Source organism: Anabrus simplex, chromosome 1, assembly GCF_040414725.1.
Source record: "Anabrus simplex isolate iqAnaSimp1 chromosome 1, ASM4041472v1, whole genome shotgun sequence".
Lineage (NCBI taxonomy): Eukaryota > Metazoa > Arthropoda > Insecta > Orthoptera > Tettigoniidae > Anabrus > Anabrus simplex.
Window position 1 is genome coordinate 1290004884 of NC_090265.1, and position 22336 is coordinate 1290027219.

The 22336-nt window shown below is 38.4% G+C and overlaps 1 protein-coding gene across 1 annotated transcript in view; it reads right to left on the reverse strand.

Moving 5' to 3' along the window:
- PAN2 (PAN2-PAN3 deadenylation complex catalytic subunit PAN2) overlaps positions 1–22336 on the reverse strand; it is a 317774-nt gene that overhangs the window by 103937 nt on the left and 191501 nt on the right. Inside the window, exons 11-14 of the mRNA XM_067138515.2 lie at positions 15594–15867; positions 2627–2809; positions 2358–2527; positions 2109–2259 (exon numbers count right to left, since the gene is read on the reverse strand). Coding sequence (XP_066994616.1) covers positions 2109–2259; positions 2358–2527; positions 2627–2809; positions 15594–15867 — 778 coding nt within the window. The remainder of the gene's footprint in view (positions 1–2108; positions 2260–2357; positions 2528–2626; positions 2810–15593; positions 15868–22336) is intronic.

Below are 22336 nucleotides of genomic sequence, written 5' to 3' on the forward strand. Positions count from 1 at the left end.
CTGGCCTTCTGCTGGCTTCGCGTGTGTGATGCGTGTTGTCCGCGTCCTTTCCATCCGACCATCCTCGTGAGCGCTTGCACTCAAGGGCTAGCCCTGCAGGGGTCCTCAGCCTATCTTGGTAAGTGCTATTTCTATGCTTTTTCTATTTGCTCTAGATTCCGGTATTCACCAGTTTCGCTTTTTGGAATGACTTTGTTTTTTGACAGACAGTCACCTGGATCTTGTTATTAGCTACTTGGTGTAATTGTGCAACTATGTTAAACCTCGTATTACAAATTTACTTTAATATCTTGAATATGTCTTTGTTTTGGTTCATTTTACTTTGTAGCTTTGTTAATTTTAATATATGTGAGATAAAGGGTGATCGATGTGTGTTTCCCTTTCCCCACAACGAGATACGATCCTATGGCCTTATTAGGGTTCCCAACACGTTCCACAATCCTTCCTTAGTTGTTGTTTATTAGACGTGTAAGTTATGCTTACGTCGTGTATCGTTGGATAATGCATATTTAATTAGTCAACGGTCTCATTTTCTGGTGTGATTCACATTTGAAGGGTAAGCACTCCGTCCCCTAGTCAGAACAAAGGTTCCTATATATCCGTGCGCGCTGCGTGAGAGTTTCTCTCATCGCACGACTAACGACGTTGGTGTTATTTTGAAGTGGAGCAGAAACTTACTCATGTTGTACACGTTAATATTTGTATTATGAGCACTTCTTGTTTTTGAAAATGTTGTTGTGTTCAGAAACCTTGCTTTGTATGTAAATATGACTAGATATAATGCATGTGTGAGATTTTATTTTTTACAAATTCAGGACAGAAGTTATTTTTATGTAAATTGCATATGTTATTTTAAGTAGTAATTTGTGTCTTTAATAAACAGCTAATCATGTCCGGCTCCACGGCTAAATGGTTAGCGTGCTGGCCTTTGGTCACATAAGTCCCGGGTTCGATTTCCAGCGGGGTCGGGAATTTTAACCTTAATTGGTTAATTTCGCTGACACGGGGGCTCGGTGTATGTGTCATCTTCATCATCATTTCATCCTTATCATGACGCGCAGGTCGCCTACGGGAGTCAAATAAAAAGACCTGCATCTGGCGAGCCGAACTTATCCTCGGACACTCCCGGCGCTAAAAGCCATACGCCATCTCTCTCTCTCATAAAGCAAATCATTTCATGTTTATCTAAAATACCGGTATATAAGGTAGAACTTACGTTTCATTTCAGTAGTAAATTTCTGCCTTATGTCCCACAAAACTGTGAAAAATGTCATATTTATTTTTATGTGAGAGAAAGTCTCACACGCGACCACTCACGTTATAGTTTGGCTAGCGACCACTCACGGGTTAAACTGGCCATTGTATGAGCGAGATGTGAAATTGTACGAGAGAACTTCTCAATTTCTTGTTAACAGCAGAGAACATTGGTGTGAAAGACAGTGCTGAAATTGTTACACTGGTTTTGGATGAGCCAAGGTTTGGACAACAAACTGCTAAATTGAATGGCTCTCACTCCCTTAAGAGGATCTATTTTTATTCTGAGGAACCTACAGTTAATATTACGAATGTTATTAACTTTTAAAAGTACATAATTGTTTATGTATTATACTTTATCATATGGCAGGCCTCAAATGAGGAAAATTTAAATACATTTTTAAAAAAATGTAGTAATTCTATGCCTATATATAGCGAGAAGTTAAAAATGCAGTTTCTTTCAGTATCTGACAATGAATTCTCCTCCGTTAGCATCAGCAGAAGCAGCAAAAATCTTTCAAAACACAAACAGACCAGTTAAAAGGTAGAAATCTAAAGAAAATAACTCTTAAGTTATTATTGGTTACCCAATTAATAGTTTTTCCTACTTTGTACTTCCCACATCAGGATTGCAACATTGTGGATGTATAGCGCTGTTGGAGGTTATGCACCCAGGATAATCTTGTATTTCTGGGTGCCTTTTCAAGTGAAATAATCACAGAGTTGGAAAGGAGCAAGATTTGGTCACAGGAGGTTGGAAGGATGAACAAGAGGAAAACCCTGTGGTAACCACACTATACTCACAAGTTGTGACAGTATATAGAAAGTTGACAAACATTTATAACAAGAGATACCTCCAGTTCTGCCAGCATGTTTGAATCTGCACCCTGGTCTTGAACAATTAGCTCCATACCGACAAGGCTTTGTTGCAGAATTTTGCATACCAGTCTTATCCAATATGTTTTGCACTACACTGTCCATTTGACTCTGCCAGAAAAGTTTGTCCTTAAATAAAATAAATGATGTTGTAAGATTTTAACAATCAACTATAAATGGTTTAACTAAAATTGTCATTATAATTTTATAGGAAAATAGTAACTTACTCGGGGATTGTCAAACCCACAGTTCATAGCTAATATATTTGGGAGGGACTTCAATCTTCTTGTTTGCAAAGTTGGTTGATATTTTTCACATTTGTCGCACCAAGCTGGTGTGACTTGTTCTGGGCACAAACTTCTTTTGATAACATCACCAAAACTAAACTCTGCTTTACCTGAAAACAATTTATATGTAAATTCCATAGTATTTCCTTCATCCTCTTATTTATCCATACAAAATATCATTCTTAATTATGAAAAGTAATTCTACTAACCTGAAGATGTGTCTGGATAACTGAGATTGCACAACAAAACAATTGACTCCTTACAAACTTCATTAGTACATTTTACACACTTGTGAATGTGTAACTGCTTTGTTCCAAAAAGCCGACTGATGTCCGTTTCTTCATCCTGATTATCTCCACTTTCACTGGGTTTATCACCATTTGAATTTATGGCTGTAAGTACAAAGAGTAACAAATCACTCAATGATATAATATTTTGATAAGATAAACAAGAGAGAAAAGATGCAACAGGTCAGTTTAAGAACAAAAAGTAAATACTGTAGAAGGAATTAGAATTACACATATTGTTGATTTCAGTGGTGGAGAGGAACAAACAAAAGTCAAATCAAGTTTTTTAATATTTCTATTGTACAAAATAAAAATAAAAATTTAAAAAATCATTAACCTTTTCTTTGCCATGTTTGTCATCTTTAATATCCGTCAGGTTTCTATTTCTTTTGCAAGACGTGAAAGCAATCATCATGTGAGACCGTCATGCAAGACCGTAATGAGACACATGGCCCAATACTTGAAAGGAAGATGATGATGATGATGATGATAAAATAAAAAATAATTTGGATAGGATGACATACATCGTAATTATTACATTAGATCACAGAATGCAGGAATATGCTTACAAGGACAATTTTCACCACATCTTCATACTCTGTTATCTTCAAAGAGATTGGCTCTCTCCTCTTCAAAGTTCTTTTGCATTCATTTTGACTCAACCCCTGATGAGCTTTCTCTACTTTTCAGCTTCATGAAGACGACACAGTGGTGCGTTTCAGCCCTCGCGGGCCATGAAACTTTACTTGAGGCATGATGGTGGCAGGGCACTCTTTTAGATAACAACTAAATATATAATTTATGATCAGGCATTCACTTAAGTGACATAAACTTATATTATGCTGTTTAACTTGAACTGAAGAGGAATGTGGATATTGCACGTCATTCTATAGAAGAATATATTTGTTTGGTCTACCTGTTCAATGCAATGTTGATACAAGCCACTTAAAGCTGAATGGAATATACACTCATAAAAACTATTTAGACCAGGACATGTTTAAACCTTTTATGGGTAATTTTCAGCTAGTACACAGGTGAAAAAAAAATATACAAACACCCCGAAATAAGGAATGTAGAATATGGAAATTTCGGCAATATATTTGTCGAGGGAACATATTTAATCAATTAAATGTACAAGACTACAGGTTCATATGCATGCAAGAAAAGCCATAGCAAATTTGCCATGCTGGTCCATTAACAACCGGTGTAATTGCCTGACTGTTGAATGCAGGCATGCAAACGTGCATGCATTGTGTCATACAGGTGCCGGATGTCAGTTTGTGGGATAGAGTTCCACGCCTGTTGCACTTAGACGGTCAATACAGGGACGGTTAATGCCGGTTGCGGATAACGCTGGAGTTGTCGTCCAATGATGTCCCATACGTGCTCGATTGGGGACAGACTGGGGGATCGAGCAGGCCAAGGCAACATGTCGATGCTCTGTAGAGCAGGTTGGGTTACAACAGCGGCATTGGGGCGTACATTATCCTGTTGGAACACACCCCCAGGAATGGTGTTCATGAATGGCAGCACAACAGGTCGAATCACCAGACAGGCGTACACATCTGCAATCAGGGTGCATGGGATAACTACGAGAGTGCTCCTGCTGCCATAGGAAATTGCTCCCCAGACCAGAACTCCTGGTTAGGTCCAGTATGTCGACGCTGCAGACAGGTCGAATGCAGGTGCTCACCTGGCCTCCTTCTAACCAACATACGGTCATCACTGGCGCCAAGACAGAACCAGCTTTCATTGGAAAACACAATGGACCTCAACTCCATCCTCCAATGAGCTCACATTTGACACCACTGAAGTCAGAGATGGCAGTGGTTTGGGGTAAGTGGAATGCCCACCACAAGGCGTCTGGCTCAGAGCTGTCCTTCAAGTAACCCATTTCAAACAGTTCGTTGCATCACTGTGGTGCCAACTGCCGCTCAAATTGCTGCTGCAGACGCAGTCCGCTGCGACACAGCCAAATGCAGAATATGGCGGTCCTCCCTCTCAGTGGTGCCACAGGGACATCTGGAATCCGGCTTTCTTGCGTGACAACTGCTGCCAACACACACGCACAGTGGAGACGCTCCTGCCAAGTCATTTTCAGTAGAATGTAAGGAAAATCCACCTTCACGTAGCCCTATAATATGGCCTCGTTCAACCACAGTGAGCTGTTGATACTGGCCTCTTCGTCTTCGTAAAGGCATTCTTGATCCACTCACAGTCACTCCGTCCAATCACAGCTAACACTCTTGCACAGTACAGCCCGTATTTAAAGCAAATGGGATGTGCAATGTCATGGGGCTACTTCTAGCACCACGCAAATGCGATTTGCGGGAAATTTGAATCAGTCATCTTTCAGATGCATAAACACAGCTATCAATGTTCGCTACTCTAGCACAACCCCTTCTGGGTGCTTGGATATTTTTTCTGCCAGTGTAATAACTCCAGATATGGTACTATATCCCAACCCATTGTCTTTAATGTATCCCCAGAAATTATCCTGATTCCAGCTGCTTTTCTAGTTTTCAACATTTGTATCTTTGTTCTTTGTTGGTCTTTTGTATCTTTGTTCTTTGTTGGTCTTTGTCATAGTAGGTAAATTTCAATACTTCATAGTCATTTCCTCCATCTGGACATTATTCTTGTAACCAAAATCTTTACATGCTGCTAAATGAATACTTCTACCTTCTGTAGATCCTTACATAGACACTCCCCTTGTTCATTAATGATGCCTGGAATGTCCTCCTTGGAACCATTTTTTCTGTCTTAAAGAACCTATACATACCTTTCAAGTTTACACTAAAATTTGTATGAGTGCCAATTATGCTTGCCATCATGCCATCGTCCTTAGCTGACTTATGTGCTACATTCATTTTCCTAGTAAGTTCCTTCAATTTCTCCTTACTTCCACAACCATTTCTAACTCTATTTCTTTCCAACCTGCACCTCCTTCTTAGTCTCCTTACTTCTCTGTTATATCCGTAATATAGCGGGTCTTCACCAATCCTTACCACCTCTAAAGGAACATACCTGTTTCACATTCCTCAACAATTGCCTTAAACCCATCCCACAGTCTGTTTAAATTTTTATTTACAGTTTTCCACCAACCATAATTACTTTTTAAAACTCTCTTATGCCCATCTTATCAGCCATATGGTACTGTCTAATAGTCCTACTTTTACAATCTTCCTTTCTATCACATTTATTTCTAACTACAACAAAAACAGCTTTGTAATCACTAGTACCATCTGTTACTTCAGTTTCTTTACAGAACTCATCTGCTTTAACCAGCACCACATCCTTTAGCTTCTAGCTGGTTCCATCTCTTTCTGATTTAGCTGTCCTTCCCAGATTAGTTTATTTGCCATTTGTTGGTCATGCTTCCTGTCGTTCATATTACCTCCTCAGTTGACATTTGGTAAATTTAGATCACCCGCTACAATCACGTTACTTTTTGTATCGTTTCCCACATAGGTGATTATCTTATCAAATAAACAAATAATGGTTCATGGTGTGGATTACTGAAGTCACGTCCTAGTTCGTGAACCATGGGCAATGGCTGAGTGGCCTAGTAAGTGGTCCTGAGAGTCGAGATAGCAGTTGCTATGGAATGGGAGTGGGAATCTCGGACATATTCTGAGTCATGGCCCTCTTTGTGCTCAGACGGCCAGAACTATACAATCCACCGTGGTCCCTAACCCGTTAGAGGAGAGATCCTCACTTGGACTATGTGTCCAGAACCTTTTAAGCAAGCCTTGGACCTATGGGAGTAATGGAGTCCCAGTCCCATTTGACAGGCGAGGGACTCCTTGGAAACAACTTGGCGAATTAAATGGAATTCGATGGGGAGCTATCAATATTAATGGAGCTTATGGAAGAAAGAAAATAGAAATAGCTGAGTTAGCAAGAGGATGCATCTGGATGTGCTATGAGTAAGTGATATTCGGGTAAGGGGAGATAACGAGGAAGAGATTATAAAGTGTTAGATGGGTGTTAGAAAGGGAAGGGCAGAGTATGGGGTAGGGCTGTTTATCAGGAATACCACTGCACACAACATAGTTTCTGTTGGGCATGTAAATGAGTGAATGATATGGGTAGATTTGGAAGTTGGAGGAATTAGGACGAAAATTGTCTCAGACATCACAATGTGAGGGTGCAGATGGGGATGAAGTTGACAAGTTTCGTGAAGCATTGAGTGATATCATAGTCAGGGTCAACAGCAAGGATAGGATAGTGATAATGGGCAATTTCAATGCGAGAGTTGGAAATAGAACTGAAGGATACGAAATGGTGATTGGTAAATGTGGGGAAGATATAGAAGCTAATGGGAATGGGAAGCGTTTGCTGAACTTCTGTGCTAATATGGGTTTATCGGTTACAAATACATTCTTCAAGCATAAGGCTATTCACTGCTACACATGGGAAGCTAGGGGTACCAACACCGTCATCGGCTGTAACTCGATCCGAGTATATATAACAGACCTTCTTAGATTTAATTAACGAGTGTCATACCTGTCATTACAACCTCATACACTGGAATATGTGTTTGTCTATCTAGCATATTGCAAAATTGTATCAAGGTGTATTATTATGCATGATTGTGTTTCATTGGCCTAGTTGGCATGTTATTTAAATTATAACATTCTTCAGCAAACTCCTAGTAGTATGCATGATCGACGTGAGCGCTACACTTCAGTGATCTCGCCTGCCTGTACGGTGGTGCTATCTGGCAGCATGCACAGAACTGCTTGACTCGTCTTTGTCAACCTGTGTGTGAATCAACAATATCTTGACTGTCTGTTGTTATTCTGGGGTTGTTGTACAAGAAGCATCAATCCTTGCTGTTGCTGCTGGAATTTTAATTGAATTTTAAGTAGAAGAAGGAGACAGGATGATGGAGTATGACCCAGGTTGAATAAATCGCCATGTGGCGATAGGCCGAATATCTTATTGGATTATTTTCTTAATTTTATTCTGCAAAACTGTAAGTAACATATTCAGTCCTTCTTGGTCCCCGAGCTGAAATCAAGTGATGAGTACTGACTAAGAACTAAACTACTGCTAGATTGTTTGGAATGCATACATCTAAATTACGTTTGGTGAAATTTATTTACTTCGGTGCTTAAGAAATTGTGTTAGGGAAAAATGAGATGTGATCTATGGTAAGCTTAAGTTTGTGAATTTATTATCAGTGTATTTTGGGGCTTTGCATGTAATAGCTACACGAATAATTTTGGTTTGATAACCATTTCAAAATTGTTTTAAATATATATATATATATTGTATGACGTTGTAATGACAGGTATGACTCGTTAACTGTGATATCTGAGAGGGTCTTGTCCTGTTGTTTTAAGTCAATGATGGTTCAGCTTGTTAAATCTTTAAAATAATTTTAAACTACCAAAATTACACTGAGAACAAAGGTAAATGTATGAGTTGAAAACTGTTTCTTGTGACTAACTCGGCCATTTTGGGGGCAGCCATATTCCTTTCCTTGGGTCATGTGTCCTTGTTGCTATGGCTGCATTTCATTACTGTTTGGTGGGTGTGTGCTCTGTTATGAGCTTGATATTTGACATTCAGTGGCTCTGTTATGAGCTTGACATTTGACGTTCGATGATTGAGTTGATTCAACTGCTTCTTGGTAATGGATGTTGGTTCTAATTCATGTGACCGAATCTGTGTGTAGTCCCGACTTTTAATGCTATAGATGATGTTTTAAAAGATATTTCTTCTGGAGTATTATCTGACTTGTTGTCCGACTTGTTGGCTGAATGGTCAGCGAACTGGCCTTCGGTTCAGTGGGTACTGGGTTCGATTCCCAGCTGGATTGGGGATTTTAACCTTAATTGGTTAATTCCAATGGCACAGGGGCTGGGTGTATGTGTTGTCTTCATCATCATTTCATCCTCATCACGATGCACAGGTCGCCTACAGGCGTCAAATAGAAAGACCTGCACCTGGAGAGCCGAACCCGTCCTGGGATATCCCGGCACTAAAAAAAAGCCATACAACATTTCATTTCATCTGACTTGTTTGTCCCCTTGATTTTCTTATTCTGGTTATGCATTACTTATGCTTGTTCCTTGTGAAACTTATACTTGGTGACATATCATTATCCTACTTACTCTTATTTGAACATCTTTTCAAAGTAAAAGGAACAACCAAGCTCATGGGGAGGAGGAACATGATGTTGGTGAAATTACGCTTGAGGAAGTGGAAAGTCATAAAGCAGTAGGAACAGATGGAATTAGACTTGAAATGGTGAAGTATAGTGGGAAGGCAGAGATGAAATGGCTTTATAGAGTAGTATGATTAACAGGGAGTGTCGGTAAGGTACCTTCAGACTGGACAAAAGCAGTAATTGCACCTATCTATAAGCAAGGGAACAGGAAAGATTGCAACAACTATCAAGGTATCTCATTGATTAGTATCCCAGGCAAAGTATTCACTGGCATCTTAGAAGAGAGGGTGCGATCAGTGGTTTAGAGGAAGTTGGATGAAAACAAGTGTGGTTTTAGACCACAGAGGGGCTGTCAGGATCAGATTTTCAGTATGCGCCAGGTAATTGAAAAATACTATGATAGGAATAGACAGTTTATTTATTTATTTATTTATTTATTTATTTGTGTCTTTATGCCTATGTTTCATAAATCTAGAGAAAGCACATGACAGGGTACCGAGGGAAAAGATGTTCACCATACTGGGGGATTATGGGATCACGGGTAGATTATTAAAATCAATCAAAGACATTTATGTTGACAATTGGGTTTCAGTGAGAATTGATGGTAGAATGAGTTCTTAGTTCAGAGTATTTACAGGGGTTAGACAAGGTTGTAATCTTTCACCTTTGCTGTTCGTAGTTTAAATGGATAATCTGCTGAAAGGTATAAAGTGGCAGGGAAGGATTCAGTTAAGTGGAAATGTAGTAAGCAGTTTGGCCTATGCTGACGACTTGGTCTTAATGGCAGATTGTGCCAAAAGCCTGCAGTCTAATATCTTGAAAATTGAAAATAGGTGCAATGAGTATGGTATGAAAATTAGCTTTTCGAAGACTAAATTTATGTCAGGAGGTAAGAAATTCAACAGAACTGAATGTCAGATTGGTGATACAAAGCTGGAACAGGTCGATAATTTTAAGTACTTACGTTGTGTGTTATCCCAGGATGGTAATATAGTAAGTGAGATTGAATCAAGGTGTAGTAAAGCTAATGCAGTGAGCTCGCAGTTGCGATCTGCAGTATTCTGTAAGAAGGAAGTCAGCTCATGGACGAAACTATCTTTACATCGGTCTGTTTTCAGACCAACATTGCTTTATGGGAGCGAAAGCTGGGTGGACTCAGGATATCTTATTCATAAGTAAGAAGTAACAGACATGAAAGTAGCGAGAATGATTGCTGGTACAAACAGGTGGGGACAATGGTAGGAGGGTACCTGGAATGAGGAGATAAAGGCTAATTTAGAAATGAACTCGATGGATGAAGCTGTATGCATAAACCGGCTTTGGTGGTGGGGTCATGTGAGGTGAATGGAGGAGGATAGGTTACCTAGGAGAATAATGGACTCTGTTATGGAGGGTAAGAGAGATAGAGGCAGACCAAGATGACGATGGTTAGACTCAGTTTCTAATGATTTAAAGATAAGAGGTATAGAACTAAATGAGGCCACAGCACTAGTTGCAAATAGAGGATTGTGGTGAAGTTTGGTAAATTGATTCAAAGAAGCTTGCAGACTGAACAATGAAAGGCATAATGGTCTATAATGATAATGTATGTATGTATGTATGTATGTATGTATGTATGTATGTATGTATGTATGTATGATTCCAAATCAGGTCTGCACACTCCAAAAATATCAAGTTACCTATTATCTTTAGAAAAGAGCCTTAACTTACAATTTCATGTTTGTCATCTAACTTTTTTGTAGCTTAAAAATTCTTCTCTCACCAGAATGAATACCCCACTCCTACTATTCCTTTCCTATCTCTATGATAAACACTCCAGTTCCACGAGAATTTTCAGCATCAATTATATCATTACTCAGCCATGATTCAACTCCTATTACAATATCCGATAAATATATGTCTATTAAATTACTTAATTCTATTCCTTTCTTTACAATACCTCTACAGTTCAACACTAACATTTTTTTGTCATGCCTACTTGACTTCCAGTTCCCTGTACCCTTATCACCTCTCCCTAGTTCACCCTGTTTCCTTGAATGTACCTTCCTATAACACTTCTAAACAAACTTCCTAACTTATACGTACCTCTGCAGTTCGAGTGAAGGCCATCTGAGCGTAGATTCCTATCTTCAAACCCACCCATCCAGAAATCTCACTCCCAGTTTCCCCACATACCCACTCCATAGTTTCATTTAAATCCCTGAACACCTTCCAGTCAGTATCCCTCCCATACACTATTCCACTTCCTTAAACTTCACCCATGTTAAATTTACCACATCCCACACATCCCCAACTATGTTGGTACTTACATCTGCTTGCCTCACATTGTTGGTACCAACGTGAAAAACTACCCCCTTCTCTTTCCCTCCTCCTCCTGTTCTACTTTCCTCAACATCTGCCTTAACCTAATTCCTGGATAACACTCTGCCCTGGTTCTCATTCCTCAACACACTTTCCCCACATGTCTAACAATGGAAACCCCCATGACCAGAGCATTAATCCTACCCACCTCATTTGATCCCTCCCACTCCTGGTCTCTCCTATCTTTCCTGAAGGCTGCAGAAGCTACCTATCTTTTCCCCCTCCCATGACCTAGTTCAACCTTTCTTTTCCTATCCTCTACTCTACATTTCCCTTTTCCTCCTACTTCCACACTCTTCAGCAACAGCTCCCTGTTTCTCATCTTCCCTGCGTTGTTCTACCTGCAGTGACTCATACCGATTTCTCACCTGTCCTGAATTCTGCTCCTGCATAGAGCCCTTAGCCAGCAATTTCCTTTTCCTTACAAGATTAGACCACCTATCTTCTACAACTCCCCCCTTTACTTCCCATCCCTCCTGTACACCTATTGTGTCCTGTACATTGTTTGAGAGAGGCCTACCGTCCTTCCTGTCCGCTGAAGGAATCCTAATTATCCCCCTCAAACTCTTCAACTTCTCCCTCATACTCCACCCACAGTTTCTACACCTGCATTTCTTAGCTATTCTTTACTCGTCTTTATGGAATAATGAAAGAAACAAAGATAAAATAACATATTATCTGCAAAAAAAATGAAAAGAAAGAAATATTGTCTAGGAGAGTACACAAAGATCACATGACATGACTAATTACACTAGAGTATTACTCAGTCCTATTATATTTTTATCCTACAACACCCTAAGAGTATGAAAACTGAAGTTAATTACTGAATATCAAAAGCAATACACATGAATTACATAATTCCAAACTGCAGTTAAGTCTATCCTAATTACAACAATAGAATTCTAGTAAGAGCTAATTTCTAGGGAGATACTTCTCCTATTAAACTAATATTTTGCAGTAATAAAATAAACACGCCAATTTCTAGTAAAATTACTAGAGTAAAATAATTATAAACTGCATTCAGATGTATCCTAATTTTACAATAGGTTATTACTACTTGCAAATAGAAACGAAAATGGCAATTCAAATTTGAAATTCACAAGAATTATTCAAGGATTACACAACAAAGCTAAATGCATAGATATTATTATTATTATTATTATTATTATTATTATTATTATTATTATTATTATTTTACCCTACTATTCTCTAATGGAAATATACACTGCCATTTTGAAATGCTGAAATATTGAAAGGGTTACTGTATACAAGGAAAACACATGAATAAAGCGGGCAGGATACCGTATTTTCTTGTGTAATTAATGCACTTTTTTGAGAAAAATACAGGCAAAAACTTCGGATGCATAAATTATTCAAGGAATTCAGATATTAAAAAAATTATTTACAATTCATTTCCATTTAAAAGATACATCAAGTGTAATATACACCAACTGGTTCAACTCATTTGCGGATAATCATTATATGGCATAAAATTCCAACGTGAGATTTCTTCTGAAAAGTCAAATAGGATACATCAGGTAAGTTGGACACGTTGGTTTGAGGTACTGACACTAGAAAATATTCTTCCCGTTACGAGCTGACAATATGAACTAATGAAATAAACATGTGCTAACAAAAGTACTATTTGTGTAAGTACATAATAATGACATACCGGCAAAAAAAAAAGAAAACTGTCAAACACGAGAAGGGCTGGGCATAGAAGGAGGAACCCCTGCTATATTTCCCCAAACCATTCATATCCAATCTTGTGCAAGTGATGTGTCCATCCACCCTTTTTCTTGGATATAAATGTGGATCTCTTGCGGAAATTTTACTTTAGACATTGTTTTTCATTTTAGAACAATATAAGGTGCAAGCTTTCTGCCATCACCTGTTACAGCAAGCATTGCAAAAATATCGTTTGTTTTACTTCTGGTAGCGCGTACGATAACACTCGATGTCTCTTTCTTATAGATCGTTCGACTTTGTGGCATACGGAAACTAACTGGCGTCTGACCTGTGGTTCCTATTTGGGAGAGCATTATATTCCTTCACTTTATACTTCTCAATTACAAAGCTATGAAAATAAATTACTTTTTGGTTGAAATCATTCGGCATTTTGTGGCATAATGTTGTTCTTTGTTGAAGAGAAAGTCCATTTCTCTTCATCAAGCCTTGGCTAACCTTCAAATCCGAGATACTGATTCCATGTGCAGCAGCTTATTTCACATCCTTTAAAATACAGTATTTCGTGAGAAACGACACATCCAATATTGCATAACGAGATCATATTTTTAAGCAGATCCTTCCCTACTTTTGGAAACTTGCCACTTTTTGGTCCACAAAATGCTTTGCGAGACTTGTTGGTTGCTTGAAGTGCACTTCTCTGTTACCGCAGTAGCGTACGTTGCATTCAGACACTGAATACTTGTGGCCCACTGTCCTATTCCCATATATTTCGATGTAACTGATCACCGCGAGTTTATATGATGCAGTATTACTCAAATACTTGCTCAATGTGGACTAAAAGTAAATTTTGAGATCACAGAAAATGTATGTCCCGTATCCGAAACACCCATAAAATACATTTGTACCAGAATGGAATAGAGAGTGACTGATCACTTCCATGCCGATTCTCTCAGTAAACGAATGCAGTGGTATTTTCTACCGGCTGATAACAGCATGTTGCCCGGTATTTGGAATGCCCAGTTTCGCAACTGGAAAGCTGCTACTTTAGTAGTTGACATCTTTATTTTGAAACGTATCCGGAGCTGCGTGATGGATGTTTGAAGAACACGTGAATATTTCTTTTTCTCCACTTTGGATCCAAAAATATTGGGATGCGTAAATTATGCAAGGGCGTTAATTATGCAAGAAAATATGGTAAACTACAACACAATTCTCAGCTGCACTTAGGCGTATCCTAATTATAACAGATTAACTGAAACAATAGAACTGAAATACTTGGTATTTAGTTGGGTTATTATTCTTTTTCTACCAATACACTGGTAGAAGAGAGATTTTATGCAGCAACAATAATCGATAAAAATACAATGACTGTTAATTATTTTGCCAGGGAAATATTGTTTCAAAAGTATTAAATGCATTTGAGGACAGAATATGCTTTGATGCAGTTTAAGGGTTATGAACTTCATATTGTTGGTCCGTAATGAACTGAGATAACATATAAATAATGCTCAGTAGAGTTTTCCACCTAATCAGTACTAAGTATTGAACTTAGTCATTATTTATATGTTGATGCAGTTTCTCACCAATTATGATATGCTCTTTAATGTTGTTAATTTAGATCAAATCATATTATACGCACCATGCAAATGGTTCATAATGTATTCATGATATGATCTGTGCACTTACAGTAATATGATTTGAAATAATGCTCCTTATATTCAGTTGAATTTCTCTCTTTGAACAACATTTACAAGGGTATCATATTATTTAAAGAAATTATTACCTTTGTGATATTTTGAAAATTTAATATTATATCTTCTTTCTCCCAAACCAAAATTGAAACAGAGTAAAACCTAATCTACAATGTGCAATCTACTAGACGCCTACAAAACTACTTAATGTAAAATTTAAATAAGTATCACTAATCACAATTACTACAAATAGACACTAAACACCAATTTTTATACAACTAAAAAAACACACACAGAATCTACTAAATTTCAATAAGTATTAAACTACTTTATCACTAAGATACTACAGAGCACTTGTAACAGCGCGGACCACTCGCTAGTAATAATTACAGTATTATATATGAATTGAAAAGATGTAAGTAGTCTTTCAAAGAGGATCCATGAGACCATAACAGATTATTCTTGGACTCTCAATGCATCTAGATTTTAGAAAATACCTGGCATTATTGTAACATATGAAAAATTTTCTAGCATTGATCTGAAGCTTAACTGATATAAATTATGTGAGGATGAACAGAAAAGGGATAAGACTAACGTAAGCTATTATACCAGTCAGAAACGATAAATGCTAATAATGTGCCCATGTTACAATCACGTTCTTGTGTTCTCTTTCAATCAAGCACAATTTTGTATAAAATACAATTAAATTAAATAAATCATGCAATATTATACCTAAATTTAACAGTGCAAATCAAGAAAACACAAAGCAAAATTAAATTAAAAAAAAAAAAAAATGAGTAGAGAAGTAAACTATCTCACATACGTAAAGTACCATACATAAATACATTACAAAAGGCTTGAGATCAGGCATCTGCTCAGCGAGGACTCAATGCAGTGCAGAGCATGCGATGTTCATTTCAGAACAGTCAACAGCAACATCACAATAAGAATACCAATTTAAGTTTACCTTCTGGAGATGGTGTGAGCCATAAATATTTACCCTCTTCTTCCTCTTCTTGGACAATCTTCCTTTTATCTCCTGTTTCTTGGCCATACTGATTTTGATGTCTGTAGGAGAGTCTTGAATGCATGTCATCAAGAATACTAGGAAAGTCTTGTTCGTTGTACACAAAATATCCTTTCGTTTGCGCTTCATTCAGATGCTGTTCTTCCAGCAATTTCCTTTTCTGTGTTTCTAGAATCTCATAATGTATTTGATGTAAAATGAATCTGTTCCAACTCTGTAAAGCAGGAAGTTTCTCTTTCATTATAAAGTTAACAAACTGAAAATTTCTCGTGTATTGTCATAATTTTAGATATCTACTTCTCAAAGGAAATACACATTTCATATTTAGATAAAGAATTAACACATGAATAAGTAAGTTCACCCCACATCCCATGTTTGGAAAAAATTAAAAACAAATTACAAAGGAACAAAAAATGATTGTTATTAGTGTTATTAGTGTACTGCACCGGATTTAGTTTTTTAGTCAATAAAATTCAAATCAAATCTTGGCAATAATAAATGGGGTCTTCACTGTAGCATCCCTTGCCCTAAACTTAGTCAAACATAAGCAGGACATAGGCAATAAGTCAAGCTGAGTAAGGAAAAGATAGAGAGAGTGAAAAGGTAGGATTTCAGATAACACATCAAAGCCCTAGCCTGAATTAAACCAGCAACTGTCATCAATAATTTCATTCTTAATATAATAATTTGAGCTTTCCAATTAGTCAACACATAATGAATTTTCAAATTAATTAGGTAGTTGGTTATTGTCAGCTTTAGTCTACTGTCGAAGGAGCTGTGGCATAAGCAAAATACAAACATATCCATGACCTTCATGAGCCATGAACCTTGCTCTATGCTGATGATGTTATGTTAGCTACCAACACTCTTGAGAAACAGGTCAATCAATGGAAAAGAAGGCTTGAAACACTGGGGCAGCAGATTAATCCTATACGGACTAAGCACGTAGAGCATGGTGCCTAAACAGATGGCACAGCTAGTCGATGGAACACCACTTAAGAAGTCTAAGGCTTTTAAACTTAAGTGGGAAGTTTCCACTGAGGAATGTACTGACCATTGACACACTGTTCCATGCTTTATGGGCAAAAAATATAATATTCAGAATATTGATAGGTATCCTCTGTTTAGATTCCAAGGCTTGGATTGTATGAAGTGTCACTTCCTTACTAAAACAGGTCATGAAGCTGTGGATTACACCTTGGTCTATTAGCTGGAGCATTTATGTGGTGCTGGCAAGCAGAAACACCAGTTTGATATTCTTTAAGTTTTCACCATGAGGATGATCGGGGCAATTTTCTACTGGAAGCAGGATCTTTCTTTGCTTTATTATCAGCTCTCGATCCCACTATCGAAGAACTTCATAAAAAATGGATGACATCATCCAGGCTTTAGTACTGAACTGGTAGTTTACAGAAAGTCGTTTGATGTTTTTTAAGACACCTTGGGTTCTTAAACCTCACAATCAGAAGCAGTTTTATTTCCTCCAACCCTGTCATGGAGGCACATATCCATAGCATTACCTGGTTTCTTAATATTTTACCATCCACAAATTTCCCACCCTTTAAACTTGAAGTTCTGTCCGGTGTTAACTGACAGAATAATCCAGCCTCATCACCATTGAAAATGTAATCAGATGAGTAACTGGAAGACATTTTTTGCCACTCGGTAGTCAGCCATTCTGCTGATGTTTCTGAATCCACTGACTTCCTTCTCAATTAATATTCCCGGCTGTAACATTGTCCCTTTCCTCGCACCTGTCCAGCCAGCCCTCCTAACACACAAACTCTTGAATCCCATCAAGCATCTTGCCTAGATGGTTAGCTTTGTTCTTCAGTACCAGCTTACTAAGAGAGCCCCAGTAGATCTCTGAACCATTTCAGCAATGCTTTGTTAACATCATCTTGAACAACTGTACAAAGTATTTTTTGTTTGAGGCCTATTTGAATCCCAGGAACTCAGAACTTTGCCCTTATTTTTAATACCATTTCTCAAGGAAGTTTTACTCAGGCCATGTCTGCTTGTAAAAGCCCATGCTCAATGTCACTTCAACTTACAAAGAAAGCACTTCTCGCTTTGAACTTCTGATGTTCGGTGTTGCTTAATGTTAAGTAAACTGAGCTACTGTTGTTCACCCTTAACAAATGCAGCCCCTCTTCCAACTGGTGAGGATTCGCGACTGTACTCAACCTTGGACATTATATGGATCCTCATGTCACCTACTGGTTCTTGTTTTCAGCCATTCTAAGAGCTATCAAAACAAGATCTTCAGCAGAAAAATAATTTCTTCAAGGCATCAAGTTTATACAAGGAACTCTGCAAAATAAAACGGGTCTCTTGCTGTCACAGCGACCATCTACCTTAGACAGTTTATACGTTCACTATAGCTGAAGTCAAGGATTCAATATAAGCAAAATATTTAGTGTACACTTTAATGTAAGCAAATTGAGACCACTGGTTTTTGTTCACTATACCAAAGCTAAAAGTGCACTTCAACTGAGTTCACTGAAGCCAGAGTAGACAATACACCAACCCCAAATAGGAACAAGAATGAGTAGCGTTGGACACTCGATTGGTGGTGTCCATGGACACTAACGAGTATAAGAATAAGATTTCAGCTATATTGTCAGAGCCTGTTTACAGGCTGAGCTCACGTGACCCCACCACTCGTGTGTCCAATGCCACCGTGAAGCTCTCAAGGCAATCTTCAATTCCAAAAGAGGAGGCTAAACATCTGTTCCTGGGGGATGCAGTGCCACCTAGATTATATGGACTGCCTAAGATCCATAAAAAAAGTGGTCCCCTCAGACCTATTGTTAGTGCAATGAATTCTCCTACGTATGCTCTGACTAAATACCTAAGCAAATTGCTTCAGCCACACATAGGATGTACTGAATCATACATCAGGGGCTCTTGGTATTTCGTCAACAAGCTGTCAAACATAACCCTTCAACCTAATGCACTTTTGGTGAGTTTCGATGTGGAGTCCTTGTTCACTAAAGTGCCGATTGACTCAGTAATGTCTCTCATTGAACACATGTTCCCTGAGGACATTACTAAGCTATTTTACCACTGCATGACTTCCAGCTATTTCTTGTGGGGTGGGAATTATTACGAAGAGGTGGACAGAGTGGCTGTGTTAAGTCCACTTCGCCCGTAGTGGCTAATTTCTTTATGGAGCATTTTGAGGAGGAGGCTATTGCTTCGGCGCCCGTGGTATGGTATGTTGATGATGCATTTGTGGTCTGGACAGAAGGTTCTGAGAAACTTCATCTATTTCTAAACCACCTAAATCAGCAACATCCTTCAATAAAATTCACTATGGAGATGGAGTCGGACAGATGCCTTCCTTTCTTGGATATTCTGGTACGAAAGAAACCGGACGGCTCCTTAGGACATACCATCTATCGTAAGCCTACCCACACAAATCGCGATCTTCATGCAGATTCTCACCACCATCCAGCACAAAAACAAGGCATTCTCACGACACTCGCCAAGAGGGCAAGACGAATTTGTGACCATCAAATATCCAGGTGGAGATGGACATGCTCAAAGTCACGTTCAAGGGTAAGGGTTATAGTGATTTGCAGATTCATATAGCCCTGCATCCCAGAGAAATGATCAAGCAAACCTCACAGAAGGAAGAAGTGAAGGGAACTGCCTACTTGCCTTACATTCACAACACCGCAGATCGAATTGCCAAGGTCCTTCGCAAAAACAATATAAAAACCGTGTTTGGCACCGTCACTAAAATTGCTCACAGTCTGAGTAAAACCAAGGACAAATTTTCCCCACTTTTACGTCCTGGGATATACGAAATTCCCTGTACTTACGGTAAGGTATACATCGGCCAAATATGCTGGTCCATTGGTATCCGTATCAAGGAACATGAACGTAATATTCGTCTCAACCAACCAGACAAATTGGCAATAGCTGAGCACGCTCTATCGTTGGGTCATGATGTCATGTTCCAAGATGCTCGAGCTCTTACCCACACTAGACACTACAGGTCCAGGATTATACAGAAAACTGTGGAAATACGTAGAAATCCCAACAATTTCAACAGGGACACCGGCTATCAATTAAGTAATACCTGGATGCCAGCCATTAAGAATTTACGTTGGTAATTCCCTTCCCTGTCCATTCACTATTGTTATTTCATCTCCGTGTTTTCCAAATTCGTACGTTCCTCATCGCCAGATGTTTCATTCCAGGCTTGTGTCTATGTCATACACCTGTCAATGTCATATGTTACGTACACATGTTATGTGAACCTCTTAGACTGATTCTGATGGTTCAGTCAGCTTCCGCTTCGAATGCTAGCACTGTGCCACATCCTGGGAGCCATCTGGTGGTGAATGAACGTACCATTTCCACTTCTATTATAACGTTCAAACTTCAAAAAGTCATTGTTTAAGAAGCCTTTCTCGTGGGCAGTTGAGATTTCTTCTGATGACGCAGAGCACAGTTATCTGCGAAATGTAAAGAATTTCACCTTATTTTCTTGACACAGCATAAGCCAAAAGCCATGCAGTATCATGTCTAGAACTTGTTAAAACTTACGGTGGATGAGGTATGATTAGAAGATAATTTTCTCAAGTTTTTTCAAAAGTCAATATATGCAAATATTGTGGTAAAATGGAACTTCACATTAATACTCTAACTGAATTATATACTTTTGTTTATGTGAACAATATTTTTTGAATACTTATTGATTTTTGAGCTCCATTGTCATACAAGGAATTGTACAAGGAATGTTGTAGTTGCGTGCAAACACAAGCTGGCAGGACAAATTGGTTCAAAATCACTAGTGGGCTGAGACAGGTAAGTGTTCTATCATCAATCCTGTTTACAATAGTAATGGATGACATCATGAAAACAGCAAAAGCAGCATATGGAGGAAGAGAAATGAACATGTTGTTATTTGCAGATGATATTGTGATTTGGGGAGAAGACGACATGAATGTTCAAGAACAGGTGGATGTGGTGAAAGGGAAGATCGAAGAATGTGGATTAAGTGTAGAAAAGAGTAAAACTCTTGTTATGACTATAGGGGAGAAAGAAGGGAAAGATCAGACTGGACTTGCAGACAAGCCTCTGGACGTAGTGGAGACGTTCAAGTAACTGGGGAGTGAATTAATCGAGAATGCTCAACTGGATGCTGAAATCAGTAAGAGGATTCAAGCTAGAAGCTGTTTCCATCATAGTGTAAGAAACATGTTTTGGGACAAAGATGTGCCAATGGAAGCAAAGGAAACTTTGTACAAGATGTATTACATACTCATAACAATTTACGGAGCAGAAACTTGGACAATGACAAAGAAGGATGAGAGTCGAATACAGGCAGCCAAAATTAAGTTCTTGAGGAGTATGATACGGAAGAGTAGAAGAGACAAAATAAGGAATGAGTAAAATCCGGGAAGAAATTGGAGTGGAAAAGGTGAATGATAGAATAGAGAAGAGCCAATTATGATGGTTTGGGCACATAAAGCGAATGAGTGATGAAAGAATGCCAAAAAAGGTGATGGAAATGCAAATGCAAGGAAGGAGAGGCTGCGCACGACCATGACTGAGATGGAAGGACACAATCCAACGCAATATTAGAGAAGGAAACCTGGACTAGGACACAGTGTTGGAGGACGAATGGTGGAAAGACCTAAGAAAGTGGAGAGAAATCATATTTGCCCCTACCCAGTTACAGCTGGATAATGGGAAATGATGCTGATGATGTCATACATTTTTATAATATAGACTACTTGGTATTGTAATATTACATAATATTATTAAATTCTAATGCTTAGCATCAAGCATTGTAACATAAAACAAAATAAGGTATTAACCTATATTATCAATCCTACTGTAATGAATGAACACATCAATATCACATGGGCTAAATTAAAATTAAGTCTTACAAAATAAAGTCTACTCAATTAATATTTAAGAACTCATCAAAACACATAGCCATCAGAAGGCTGTTACTTGTCTTCTAACACGACCCTGTAGAAGTCCACAGCATCATCCGGTATTTCAAAAAATTTCAGCAGAGCTTGAACATCCTTCTTTTCTTTGCTCGCCATATTTTTCTTTGGTAAAACTGAGGATTTTAGCAATGCTTCATGGCTGGATTTCATTTTCAGAACTTCAACTTCCACTGGGTATGCAAAGTAGGTATCCTGTACTGATACAAAGACTCCCTTATGACTCTTATTATATGTGATAACACATTGACTATTCATTTTAAATGGCAACCTAGTTCGTAGTATCTTCTGTGAACTCTCTTTAACATCTTTGATTTCTCAGTCCCTGCTCAGAATTTTAAGGGTGCCATGCTTCTCTAAGATATCCTAGTATTGTTTGGGAGACAGTATGTTTCCCCGTCTTCTGTAAGATTTCTCAATTCTACTGAACTCTGTCTGGAGCCATGTAGCTGTGCCCCTGAATAGGGAAGAAATGGAGAATATTATTGAATAATGTGCTTTTTTTTTCCCAAGAAAACAGCAAGTGTGGCCAGGATTACTTTGTCGATGACAACGAGGGCTAATCGTGGGAGCATGTGGCATGTAGTTCCAAGAATATATCTTTTCAATAACGGAGTCCGGCGTTCCATTGTACCACAGAGTAACACTTCCGATTACCCACGAGAATGCCATGTGATTAATAGTTAACTGCATTTATCAAGTTTTGCT